The sequence below is a fragment of the Macrosteles quadrilineatus genome, unplaced genomic scaffold, assembly GCF_028750875.1.
Source record: "Macrosteles quadrilineatus isolate MER2022 unplaced genomic scaffold, UCM_ALF_1.0 Scaffold_4__1_contigs__length_99947679, whole genome shotgun sequence".
NCBI lineage: Eukaryota > Metazoa > Arthropoda > Insecta > Hemiptera > Cicadellidae > Macrosteles > Macrosteles quadrilineatus.
Window position 1 is genome coordinate 802335 of NW_026542597.1, and position 13745 is coordinate 816079.

At 31.6% G+C, this 13745-nt stretch overlaps 1 protein-coding gene across 1 annotated transcript; it reads right to left on the bottom strand.

Annotated features, from left to right (window-relative positions):
* Window positions 1-443: 443 nt before the first annotated feature.
* On the bottom strand, window positions 444-4142 carry LOC128992203 (uncharacterized). Its single transcript, XM_054415669.1, has 6 exons — window positions 4020-4142; window positions 3093-3390; window positions 2630-2856; window positions 1735-1905; window positions 1299-1593; window positions 444-1004 (listed from the first exon to the last, which is right to left on the bottom strand). Exons 1-6 carry the CDS (start codon window positions 4053-4055, stop codon window positions 523-525), a joined length of 1509 nt encoding a protein of 502 aa, XP_054271644.1. The 5' UTR covers window positions 4056-4142; the 3' UTR covers window positions 444-522.
* Window positions 4143-13745: the final 9603 nt, after the last annotated feature.

The following is a 13745-nucleotide window of genomic DNA, read 5'->3' on the forward strand; positions in this document are numbered from 1 at the left end:
ACCTAAAATGTACTCATTTTGTTTTTGACGACAGTATGACTAACCAAAGGGGTTGGTTTACAATAAAAAGCAACTGTTTAGCTTTTTAGCCGAGACAATCATACTGGTTAAGCATCCTTTTTCGTAATTTTTTTCTTTACAGGATTCTTTTAAGTAAACATACAAAAATGTTTTGGATAAAATAAAGTTGAACTATTCTAAGAGCTGTTAAGTAAATACTTTAATTATTTTTGTTGTAGCGTTAATAATTTTGAAAGGTAAAGTATCCTAGTTAGGTTGTAGGTTGTAGGTTGTAAAGTTTAATAGCTTCAGACAAGCTACAACAAAACTGTTGGTGTTCCTAGTACGATAATGCTATTTAAAATTGACGTCTAATGTAAAGTTTCATTTAAGAAAGTAAAACAAAAAACACAGTCGTTGCGGGTAATTAATATACAAACTGGTTTTTTTATACTGGTTTACAAAATAAATTAACTTTATTAATGTACGTTATTATAGTTGTTATGGTCTTACATATTGACATTATGGTGCGAAGGTTACTCCTGGTGGTGGGTATGTCGTATTTGAAGGGGGTAGTTCAGTTGTAGTGCCGTAGCTAGGAGTAGTCACAGAGTACGTAGTTCCAGAGGTGGTGTACAGACAGCGCTGAAGGTTGTAGAGTGTGACGTCTCCCCCGAGCCACAATTTCCTCACTGAGGATCCACCACAGGGGAGATTCGACCCGTTGTAGAAGGAGCTGTATCCCTGCAGAACTCCCACTTTACTATCTATGTCACTGTGTGTATCAGAATGGTACAGGCCAAAGGTATCGTAGACGATGTTGAAGCAGTCTGATATGGTGGAAGGGGCGAAGATGTAACCCTTAGAGAAGCACTCGAGCAGCGCAACGTTTCCAATATAAGGCATACGGAAGTTGAGGTTGACGAAGTCGTTGACGATTTCGTTTATGAGTTCCTTTGTGCTGTTCACTATTGAGATATCGCAAGATAAAGCTTCGTTAGCAGCTGAAAAAAAAAACATATCTTTAATAATGATACAGATTTAATAATGTAAGCTATCTGCACTATTTCTAAAGATGAGATTGAAATATGTAAACCTATGGATTCTGTTTGGAATATGCACTCTTATTATACGTTTCTTTTTCATATTAGGATAGTACTTAGTGTGGTAAATGTAAGTTTGAAATATAATCATTTTTTGGCACCCCAGTGATTTGCACATGAATCACAGTACTGAATCCTATTTTAATTACCAAAGGAATCTTCTATATTTTGGCAAATATACAATGTGAAACTTACTGTTGTTGGCTACCATATCCAACGCTGCCTTGGCTGTGGAAGTGCACTCTAGGTCTCCAGGGTTATCTAGTGCAGTGGCTGTCACTGTGTTGTAGTAGTCACTCAAAAATAGATACGTCATGTTGAGGTAGAAGTTCGACCCACGAGAGTCTATCACATATTGCTCCAATGCCTGCTTCTGTAGCCCGTAGTACTCTTGCATTTCAATCTCCACACCCCAGACCTGGTAGTAATTCTTGTCTTGTGCGGTGCTGATTTGACTTTGTAGAGTGTCATTGTAGCCTTGCCATTGGTTCTGTAAGAAGAATTTGATTAATACCTTTTTGTAATACTAACCTTCATCTCTGGAAAAGATAAATATTTGTTCTAATATGCTAACAACAATTTTTAGAAACTTTTCATTAGGTAGAAAAATATATTTATTCAAGATATTTACCAGTTCAGCAGCATAAGCATCGGGGTCTATAGTTGTCGTAAGCTTTGAACACTCGACCAGCATTTCAAGGAACTTCCACCCTTTGGCAGCTACGTTAGTAGCAACAGTAGTGGCACACTGAACCGCCGTCTGTTGGAAGTACGTCATCGAGGGGCTCGGGAACATGGCGTTCTAAATATATGAAATAAAGGTTTAGTCTAAATTCAGTAGCAAATTACAATTTGTGTAATATTTTAAAAAGTTTAAAAGTCTAAATTCTATTCTGTCAATACCCACAAAAGGTTCTGGAAAGAGGGGTAACAGATTATTACATACATTTAGTGGCAATTAAAATATTTTGAGCAAGATTTTTTTTAAGAAAATTACAGCTATCTCACGCTCCTTTTTACTGAAATAAAAACCTAAATTTTACATCACATTATAAAACACAAGGAGTTAAATAATTGAAATATTATTAGAAGTAGCTTAAAATCTACAAGGATGTTTTCTAAGTTGTTTGTAAATTTAATCACAACTTGAAGATAAGCTTAACAACTTGAAGATAAGCTTAAACACTCAAATCTTATCTTATGAAGAAAGATTCATTAGAAATTAATTATTCACCAGAAAGAAATTAGGATAGTCGATTATCTTTACCAGAATTCCTTACAGAAAAAAATTATAAAAAGTTGTATTAATTTAAAATGAAATTTACATACAATTACACAGTAATTCAACATTATTATTATGGCATTTTTAAATTTTTTGTTGGTTATGTGTATAGGCCTAGTATTTGAAGTCATCTTAGGTAAAAGAAGTCTAAAAGATTAAGGGTGATCAAATTCAGTGAGCTAACAATATTAAGTGGAAAATATGTATGGAGATGGTTTAGTAATATATTTTAAGATATTCAAACCTGGGTGTTGTTGGCAACGGTGCGGTAGTTGCTGTACATAGACTCAATACAAGACTTAAGGCGGCTGATAGAGTCCTTGTTGGGGTAGGTTCTGACACAAGCGTCTATACCCTTGAAAGTTCTTATGTATTGAGCAAAATAAGTTGCATTGGTCTTTCTCCATGATGTAAGCAGTCGATTTAGCTTGGATTGAGCATCGGCAGTGCAGTCAATGTAAGCGTCAACCTCTGTAAATATTTACATTATTTACCATTGGCTTTACAAATTTACTATCTAATGAAATACTAGTACTAAAAATTAAATTATTATAATGTATTATAAATGGTGAAATGTTTGCTTTAGTCACTTTTTAGCCACGATGTTCTGTCTCATCAGTATATAGACTCGTCTGTGTCAGGCTACTGTCCAACATTAATTTACTGCCACTACCTAATTAATATACAAATTGTTTAATTTCACTGACCTGTTGCTATTGCGTCCTCCATGTAGTCAGAGATGCCATTAACACAGCCCTGCGCTTCCGTGTTTTCCATCAGCAGCTGAGCTGTAGCCAGCTCCTGTGCTTGGAAGGCCACCACTTTGCTGAGGCTGTCGTTAAGTCCTGATGCCAAGTCTCTGAACGCATCCTGAGCCGCTTCTAGTGTGAGTAGTTCTTCTTGGAGAGCTCTGCTGGGGAAGAACTGGTGCCAAGCTGAGATGTCTGATTTCTGCCAGTAGATGTAGTCGGTGACATACTCATCGGCAAAGGTTGATTGGAGGACCTAAAATTATGTAATTTTTTTACAATGTTAATAAAATTTAATAAGTTTAATGAGTTTATAACAAGTTTTTGATTTGCGGTTATATATCCTAGCATTTTATCTGTTATGAATACAAATGATAAAAAGTAAATATATATTAACTTAAGGTAGGAAATGATAGATCAGCTTAAACTAGAGCAATAGGCCTATTGCTTACAAAATTAAATATCAGTGTGCAAACATGGTTGCTTTCAAAAAAATATAATTTGCCATCATCTTTTGTAAAATTACTTTGGAATATATGATAATATGGATAATAAACCGAGTTCTTCCTTCGTTTTTTTCAAAAAGAAAAGTAAACTTCCAGTTCAACCATAAAATAGTGGTGCGAAGTCATCATCGGTTCAGACCACTTAAGTAAACTGAGTTAAAGTTTATTTATCTTTTAGGAATGTGGCTCTAAGACAACTATTTGAGTCATAAGGTTTTCATACTGACCCTTTTGGTATAACAAATTATAATTTATATTATTTTGATTTTGGAAATGTGTGATTTTAATACTTTGCATCATATAAAGGAACTTTTGTATGTTTTTAATATTTTAAAATAATAAAAATTTATTAAAAATTATTCAAACGAACATTACTTACCACAGCAGTGAAGACAAGACCAATAAGCTTCGCCATAGTGATGTATGTTCAATGCAGACGACAAATGGATTGTACCATCATTATCTTATTCGGATCAATATATATTTTCAAAGTGGGTTTTATCAGTTATCTTGACGACAATTAGTCTAGAGTAGCATTGAACCACTTCAAACTTTATCTAATCACAATGAAAACCCTTTCCTAAGAATCGCTTGAATGTATACGTGACAAATCACAATTTTAAAGTGGGCTGATGTTTACCACCAAACGATTATACAGATTTTCCTTATTATTTATACTTTTCCTTGTATTACACTTAAAATTACAAACAAACTTAATGAAATCGATTGTAAATTGATTGCCTTAAAGATTTTTGGAAACCCCTTGAACAGAATATAATGTTCCTAGTTCATCTTAACATTCAAATAATAAATAGTATCAACAAACTTTAACTTAGTCAACTTCCTAAATTCAAGATATGCTGAGAAACCCATAGTTATCCGTTAGTGTTTTACCTATTGATATTTTGGGAATAACTTCTCTTTTATTGCATTTATTCTAGTGTTGTGGTAGCTGATAGGTTCGAAGTTTAGTCAAAATGCTTAAATTTATTTCCTGATAAATTTTAGATTCGGTAACATGCTTAAGTTTAATATAGGACAATTGAAGATTCGGTTGAAAATTCGGGTTTTGTGGCCGTTAAAGAACCCAACTATATTTGAAGCTGGATAATTTAACTTTTTTCTATTTGATTTTTTATTTAGAACGAGCTGTTGGTCCGTCCTACGTACGGGAATCGAGTAGTCCATTAAAACTGTATATAGTGTGCCTATTAGTAATTCAAGCATAGTTCAAGCAGTTCAAAATTTATAGTAAAGAAAAAGCTTCTAAGATGAATCAAAACATGTGATCATGATATTGTTATTTTCCCAACCTTTCCTCAAAAAGTCGAGTAGTAAAATCATTTTCATAAGCTCTCTTTGAAGATTCGTGAGCTTCGATTCGTTTACAGCAATGTTTATAGAATCTTACCTTTTTCCTATAATCTATGACAAAATAACATAGTAAATAAACTAACCTCGTAGTTCTATAGAAGTTGTATTAATCAACCAGCTGCTAATTAAAACAAATTATATTTCACTAAAACTAAATAAATATTTTAAAGACTGTTCAAAAAATTAATAAGAACATCTAGTATTTTACTCTGTATATTTAAATAAACTCTCGTCCTCTTACCAAATAAATGAACGTATCAATGAGTATAGCACCACATATAGTATAAATAAGTCAATTTAATGTATGTCATTTTATTTTCATCCAAAAGCTGAATTTGTGTCAAAAACGCTGAATGTTTACAGCTGTTACGTTAATCAAATTGTATTTATACCAAAAGCTAGAGTAGAATGTAATCGTCGGCTGCTAGACTTTTTAAAATTTACAACTTAATTTCTAAAAAATTGAAACCCTAAACTCAAATTATGGCTTCGAAATTCCCTAGATCTCAAAATAATCTTTCTTTTAACACAAAAATCATGAAAATCCTTCAAGAGATTCAGATTCGTGAAATTAAAAAACCCTGTCACGTTTTAATATACATGATTGCCTTTGGCTCTTACCATCCCAGTTTCTGATCAAATCTGGCAACTTGGCCCAAGCCTGTTATTATTAGTACATACCTTGTTAACGGACATTTTAATAACAATAACTAATATTTGCCTACAACTGAACTGCACCGTTGGACCGCCTAACCTATAGACTCATAACTTGCTCAAATTTATTTATCAGGATTTTGTTATAGTTATAACTAACTAGAGGACCCATGCTGTTCCGCAGCGTTAAAATAAATATAATAACCGTGAAATAATAGAATTTATGGTTTTTCATTTAGTCATCTTAATCACTTAAATAAAAGCCGATATTTCACTGAAAGTTCTTAGACCAAAATATATAGGACTGTATAACAATTATGACTGGTGAAATACTTCTTAAGTTGATGTAAAAATTCGAAAATTAATCAAATTGTTTTTAGTCAAGTAATACAGTAGGTAAGTATTCACCGATGCTTGATGTGAAATTTTTGCGTGCATGACTTCCATTTGAGACATTAATCATGAAAATCGGTCGGGTAGAAGAGCCAATCGAACTCGGCAAAGAAAAACCAAATATAGCTCCCATAAGAAATACATGGGGAGCGAATTTCGTGTACGTAGAAGCAGAGTAGGATTATACATAAATATATGCCAATGCTTAATGGCAAATCTGTGCGTGCATACCTTCAATTTGAGACCTCAATTATGAAAATGAGTCGGGTAGAAGAGCCAAACGAACTCGGAAAATAAAAACAATTTTTTTATATATAAGAAGATTTATCAGATGATTGTCCCCATTTAAAGTTGTTACATAAATGTATGAATAAATTATCTTTACGTTAAGGAACGGCCTTATGCAATTGTCTCCAGCAAGTTGTACCAGGTTTCATCCTTTCTTTTACTAAAAATTAATTACCTTTTTAAGAAAGCAAAACTGACCTTGTAATCATTTAATTATTTACTTATCTTTTGTGGGTTTGTGGCATAAGATGTAAAGTTTGTTACTTTAAATTTAACTCACTAAATATATAATAATAAATATTATCCGTGCGAAAAAATTGATTATTTAACGAATATATGTTTACAATATGAATACTATATTTTATTCCTACCTCTATACATTAAACATTTTTTATATATTAACGTTACATGTATTTTATATAAAAGTACACCGATCCTGTTTGTGCCTTTGGTATTGAATATTCAAGTGGTTGGCCACAAAGGTCTCACCAATACTGAATTATTTATAGGCTGATAGCCGGATGAAGAATAGAAAATATTCACTTGCCTAGATTTATAGGGCTTGCAGAGCGTTTGGTTTTGCATTTCGTATTAAACGTTATAATATATTCCCTACTAATGTTTACTCATTTAAGTGATAATTAACTTTTATATTAATAGTAAACTTATGTCCATAACCTCTCTATTTCAATTTAATAATTTATTGCAGATGATAATTGTATTTCATTACGCAGGGTTAATAAAAAGTCTGGAGACCCCTCGCCATTTTTTTTTATGGTTCACAATAAAAGAATAAACTCTGCTATGTTATGAAGTACCTTTTGGGCATAACCGCCACTTCGTGTACAAAATAGGGAATTTTTGGGGAAACTCAAAATTTTTAACTGGTAACTGTAACTGGACTCATCTATTGACCTCATTTTGAAGGTCCTGATAATGGAAAACCAACAAACCAGGGGTCTCTATCTCAACCTAGTAAAAAATAGCAGCCAATTGAAATTCTAAGAAGATAACTTTAACTTATAGCTTTTCACGTCTGGGGACCCAATGTAGAATTTGTAATGGCTTACACTAAAAAAACAGTATACTCTGCACACCTTTATAGCATGTTGTGAAGTACATTTTGAGCCTAATTGCTACTTGGTTCGCAAACCAAAAATGGGGGATTTTAGGTGAAACTCAAAATTTGAAAGTTAAGCCTAACCGAGTGACCCCTCATTTTGAAGGTAAAATATTGGCTCATCTTGACCCAGTAAAATATGGCTGTCTAAATTATTAAATACATGACAATTTCTAAAGTTTTCAATTAAAATGCCTCTAGTTTGCATTGTTAAGTTTCTTTTAACGCGACCTTCAAAATAAGGGGTCACTCGATGGGGCTTAACTTGCAAACTGTCGAGTATCCCCCAAAATCCCCCATTTTCGGTTTGCGAACTAAGCAACAACTAGGCTCAAAATGTACTTCATAACTTGCCATAAAGGTGTGCAGAGTTTAGTTTTTCTAATTTGAGCTGTTACAAAATTTACAGGGGGTCTCCAGACTTGGAAACCTGTAAGTAAAAATTCACTTTTGAGAATTTCAATTGACTGCCATTTTTTACTGGATTCAGATAGAGACCCCTAGTTTGCGTAGTTGGTTTAATTTTATCAGGATTTTATCACTCGATGGGTCTTATTATTTTAAAATTTTTAGTTTCCCCCAAAATTCGCCATTTTGGGGATGTACACAAAGTGGCGGTTATGCCCAAAAAGTTAATAACATGCCATAGATGTGTGCAGAGTTTAGTTTTTCTAGTATGGGCCGTTAAAAAAATTATATGGGTCTTCAGACTTTTTATTAACCCTGTATATGAAGAAATATATATATAGAATACAAATTGTTAAATATGGTGTTATGTATGAAAGAGGATGTTGTTTAAACATTTTTACCACCGAGACTGATGTACGACGTTGTTTACCTGCACTATAGTGTTATATACATTATTATTATTTTTTTATGGCCAGCATTGGACCACTTAAGTCAATATAATGGTCAGGTTCTTTTTAAAATCTGTTTCTTCTTCTTCTCCGCCCAATACTTCTTCATTCTTTCCTACCGTTGTTTTCTATCTTCTTCCGAAACCACTCTTTCTTGTCTCTGATCGTTCGCTCCTATTGGCAGGATGATATTTTTGTCTTTAAGTACTGCAAGCGCCTCTGACTTATTTTCCAAATCTTCTAATGATATTTTCAACCTTCTCATGTCCTCCTTAATCTCTGTAATCCACCTAAAGTCACTCTTGCTATTCCACAACTTGTCAATTATTTTCTTGCTTATTCTATTTTCCGGGGTCCTTAAAAGATGTCCAATGAATGAAATTCTTTTCTTTTTAATTATACTTATCAATGGCTCTATTTCCTTATATACAGTTTTATTTGAGGCCAGTCTCCAAACTCTAACTTTTTGATATTTTTTGTTTATACATGTTCTGATGATTCTTCTTTCTATTTTCAGTATTTTATCTATTGCTACAGTGTTGGTTGTTTTAAATATAGTGTTATACATTATACGACTAAATCTTTGGAAAATGTAGTGAGCGTGCTAGTCTACTGACAGATTGGGACTTTGACGCCCTATCATTTGGTGATATCACTCAAGTATCAAACAAGGAAAATACCAAGTAAATATTAAGGAAATGTGTACATAATATGAAAATACGAAAGTAATCAGAACACCTTAATACGAGAGGGTTTCACATCAAGATTTGTGAGATGTACATTGAAGTGATTATTGGAAATCAGTTGAACGATTTTTTACAAAAGTTTAAAGGCAGATACGTTACAAAAAATGCTTTACAACTATCCCTGTTGTTTCTTGTTTAAGTACTCGTTTAATTTATTGTAAATTAGTTAATAGATTTAGCGAATAAACGTGAAGGTTTTAAAGAAATATTTTAGCGAGAATTCACTTAGGCTAATTCATGATTTTCGCAGGTTTTTCACGGCGGCAGGGGTTATTTTTAGGCTAGAATAGATGTAGTAAATTAACCAAAACCATGTCTTTTACAAAAAAAATAGCTTAAGACTGAGATTTATTATTGTTTACTCTGGCACACCATATTGTTTTTGATAGAAATATATTTATTTGTTAACCGACTTCCCCACTACCAACAAAAGGAGGAGGTTCTCAATTTGTTTTTGACAATTTTTTTTTATTAAATGAATGTGACTGTACATGTTTACATAACACACACACACACACAAGTTTCCATGACTATTTAAAGTATAATTTATAATTTTTTTCGTAAAAAAATAGCATGTTGCTTTACGAAAAAAAATCCAAATAAATAAATAGTCCAGTATGTAATGCGGTAAGAAATACTGGTTTATATGTGTACTAAAAGCTAACTTTAACTTTAATGATTCTAAAATGTTATTAAATGTTATTCTATTTATTTCCATGTTTTGAGTGTAATAAATGGTTTATTTATTTAAGGTAAGCTCTTTCCTCATACGACAATCGTTCTGCTAGTAATTCACTAATTATGTTTATGACACTAACTAGGTTACAAGAAGAGCAATTACTTGATATTTCATGTATTTATGTAAGAAGTTAAAGGAAACTGTTTGCTCAGAGAAACTTTCAGAAAGTAAATAGATGCCACTCAAATACGTGTATAGCTAAATGATTTTTTGGATCTTATATACAAAGAAATTGTAACACGCATTAACAATTTACTTATCAACATACTTATGTATCATTGTAACAACTCATAAACAGTGGAAATAATTAAACAGCAATCATGAATATAAACACATTCAAAAATATCATATTGGCTTGCATGTAAATAAGCTTATAATTTATAATGTAGCCTCATTGTATATTTGAAAAATTAATTAAATGTTTACACCACTATTATTATGAAATAAAGCAAATGTAAGTCAATATTATTTAATTTATTTAATAAGAAAGTTCTTTCCTTATAAAATAGAAAAAATATATACTCATGATGTCCATTGTCCATTCCCAGTATATGGCAGATAATTTGACAACACACAACAGTTTGATGCAATGTGATGTAATTAAACCTTTTTTTAAATTTATTTGTTGATAAAGCATATTTTAAGTGTATGTGCAAATTAAAACATAAAATATATGTTTGAAATAACAGTGTAAGAGTGGCAGGTGAGATACTCTATCCCACTTAGCTCTTCTCCTGCTGATAGATGTATGTAATCAATTATTAAATGCCATTGTAATATTATGTGTTAATATTATACTCGTAGTTGTTTAACGTGTTAAATCAGTATTTTATGCCTAAATTCTATTGGTTACCACCAAGAAGGATTACAGATAATCAGGTTTGTCATCAAAAATGAGTTTCTATTAATTTAATGAATAATACTGGGACAAATTTGTAGGTATTGGAGAATGTAATATGTTTTTTCACAAAAGTGTAAACATGTTGTTCTTATTATAAACATATAAATCATTTGTTTATTGGATCAGTTGCTAAGTCAACTAAATTGACTACTAATTCTAAGGGTTACTTTTTATCGAACATGCTTTATAAAGTTACCAAATCCTCTGTAGGTTTTTTTTATTTTAGTTGGTTTCTTCATAATTTTTTGATAATTGAAAGAATATATTTTAACAAGTAAAGTGTAACCTGTTTGAATTCAAAACATTAATGATACAATAATTAAAACAACTAAACGTTAGTATTTCATTCGACTCTCAATTACTACTACTGTTCTTGAGAGTCTGTATGGTTTTTTAAGCTGACTAGTTTTGATTGAGTATTTCCTGATTAGTGATAATCCTCACTGAGATATCTGTTGTATGATGTATAAAGCTCAAATCTGTCCTAGAGTGACAGCGTATAAATCAAACAGACATTTGAGATCCTGGAGCAATCCATTACACCAATCAAACAATTCCTAGCAACATATAAACACACTTGAAGTCTTACTTACTTACACAGTGTGGTTTATACTAAAACTATTGCAGGCCATAAAAAAGTTATAGGTGGTATTTGTCAAATGACCAATCACAATAATACTGCTTTCTTCTTTTGTGATTTTACATTCTAAGAGCAAGTCGAGGAAGAAGATTATCATTTAAAAAGAAAATTTGAAAAGTTACCGCTGCATTAACTGACTAAGGCTCACAAAACAGTTAGTAAAGCAAAGAAAAGTTATTTAATAGAGGTAAAAATGTTCGGGAAAATAATCCGTAAAAAATACCTTCGTTTTAGCAAACCTGCTGACTTAGTGAATTTCTATTTGCCTTATTCGTCTTTCATTTAAATCTTGAAATTGGAGTTTTATTTTTAGATTTAAATTAGGTTACCTTAAATTTGCATAATGTTAATAATAGTTGACTTATTGGGTACTGGAACCTTAATTCCAAATATTTTTTCGCATAAGACCAATAATAAGTCAATATGTAAAGTATGGGGTCAAATTAACAATAACTTGCAATATCAAAGTCAAAAAGTAAATAAAATTAGTTTATTTTAATGCAATCAAATTTCTTTCTATAAATAACTATATAACTAAATAAACTAAGCGTGTGCACATGAAATCATGGACTAAGACATCCCATCTATATGAATCAGTTGTTGCAAATTTTTTACTAAAAAAGAATGTAGTTGTGTGAATCAGTCACAAATTGCGCTAGTGTCTAAAACTCTATTTTGTGCCTTATTTTTCGTTACTGACATAATTGCTGGGTCACAACAGTTGCTATAGCTCATAATAAGTCCATCCATCAGTTTGACTTGGTAAAAACCATAATGTAATTGGCAGAAATCAGTAATTTAGATCAGTGCAATCTGTAGGTGGCTCACATCAACTAAGACAAATTTGATCAAAAACCTAGCTACAAATTTAACATGTGGATGGAATGTCTAAGAATTACCACTAAAGTAAGTATTTATGGACGCTGTAGAATGATATATCTAATAATATAGACTTTACACCCGTTCTAAGCTTTTAAGAATATCGTTCGGCCTTCAGCCGAGGTGGAAGACTCTATTGCATGAGTTTTAAATATGAAATACAAAACTAAAAGCTTTACAATGCCCATAAATACAAGCAAGTGAATATATCTTCTTGAATAAATCAGCCTATAAATACTTCAGTACGGGTGGGGCCTCTCTGGTCAAACCACGTGAATATTCAATTCAAGAGCCACCAACAGGACCTGTTTACTTTTATATAAAATGTGTTACAACGTTAGTTAAATGAGTTGTAATGTGTAAGTAAAGGAATAAAGTATAATTTTTATTGTACAAATATGTTCGCTTATAGAAATAAATCTGAGGTTTTCGCACAAATTTCTTTTTTTATCCATACCAGTTAAATAAAAACTCAATAAACTACGAAGTCGTTTTGCCTCTTAAAATGGTCTTAAAATGGTCTTAAAATGGTCTTAAAATGGTTAAAATGGTATAATATTTAGTCAAATCAAGAATGAAATCAGTAAAAATTTTGGGATGGACACCATAGTCTATTTCTTACTATAATATATTGCAATTGATTTTTTTTTACTAAGAACGTAGCATAATCAAAACTTTAAAGGGAGTGAGCTATTTACGTTATAACTAGAACGTTGTACTGACGAATAAAACAAAATTTAGTAATTTGGTATTCTGGGAAAGTATTCTGACAAACAACCCTTATCTCTAGTACTTAGGTGACCGATGCAAGCTGATCATTAGGTGAAAATATGTTTGGCAATAGTATAGTTAAGCTTTGGCTGTTATTTTTTCTCTGTTGAGAAATTTATTTCTGTTAAAATTAAAATGATAAACTTCTTTACTGCATATATATTTTTATTTTAAAGTTGTGAACTTAACAATTTTTAAAGGCTTCGATTGTTTTGTGTTGGATTTTAAAATAATACTGTAGATTAAGCTTTACTTAAAACATTATTTACTTAAATAGTTAGCATATTGATGTGATTATCCCCGTAACCGTTGGGCATACAACAACGCTTCAATATACAAATAAATTATTTATTTGTTTAAGCTCTACAAAATGGTTTGGAGATAAATTATGAAATGTTATGCTTTTTGGGTCAAAAATGGGAAAACGCCCAAGGTCGACTGACAACTGGGAAAGGGGTAAGAGTATACAAAACCGATTCTGCAAATGCTTAAAAAATAAATAATTTATTTGTACATCGAAGCTTTGTTGTATGCCCAACAGTTACGCGGATATTAAACAAAATTGTAAATTTAAATTCCCATGTTATTCTTATGGAGAATAAATAAAATGTTGTAGTTTGCTTGTTTATGGACATATTTATACCAAATTTGAAAACTTTGTTTGTTTAATTACGCTACTAAGCTATCGACATTGCAATAAAAAACACATCTCAATATCTTCCCTGTAGCAGCAAACCTAAGTA

What these genes read in the sequence shown, in the direction of transcription:
- LOC128992203 (XM_054415669.1), bottom strand. Translation starts at nt 4,055, where the DNA reads ATGGCGAAGCTTATTGGTCTTGTCTTCACTGCTGTG. An exon ending in CCGTTGCCAACAACACCCAG is followed by an intron (nt 1,906 to 2,629) that starts GTTTGAATATCT and finishes TCATATATTTAG; the next exon opens with AACGCCATGTTCCCGAGCCC. An exon ending in GGATATGGTAGCCAACAACA is followed by an intron (nt 1,005 to 1,298) that starts GTAAGTTTCACA and finishes TTTTTTTTTCAG; the next exon opens with CTGCTAACGAAGCTTTATCT.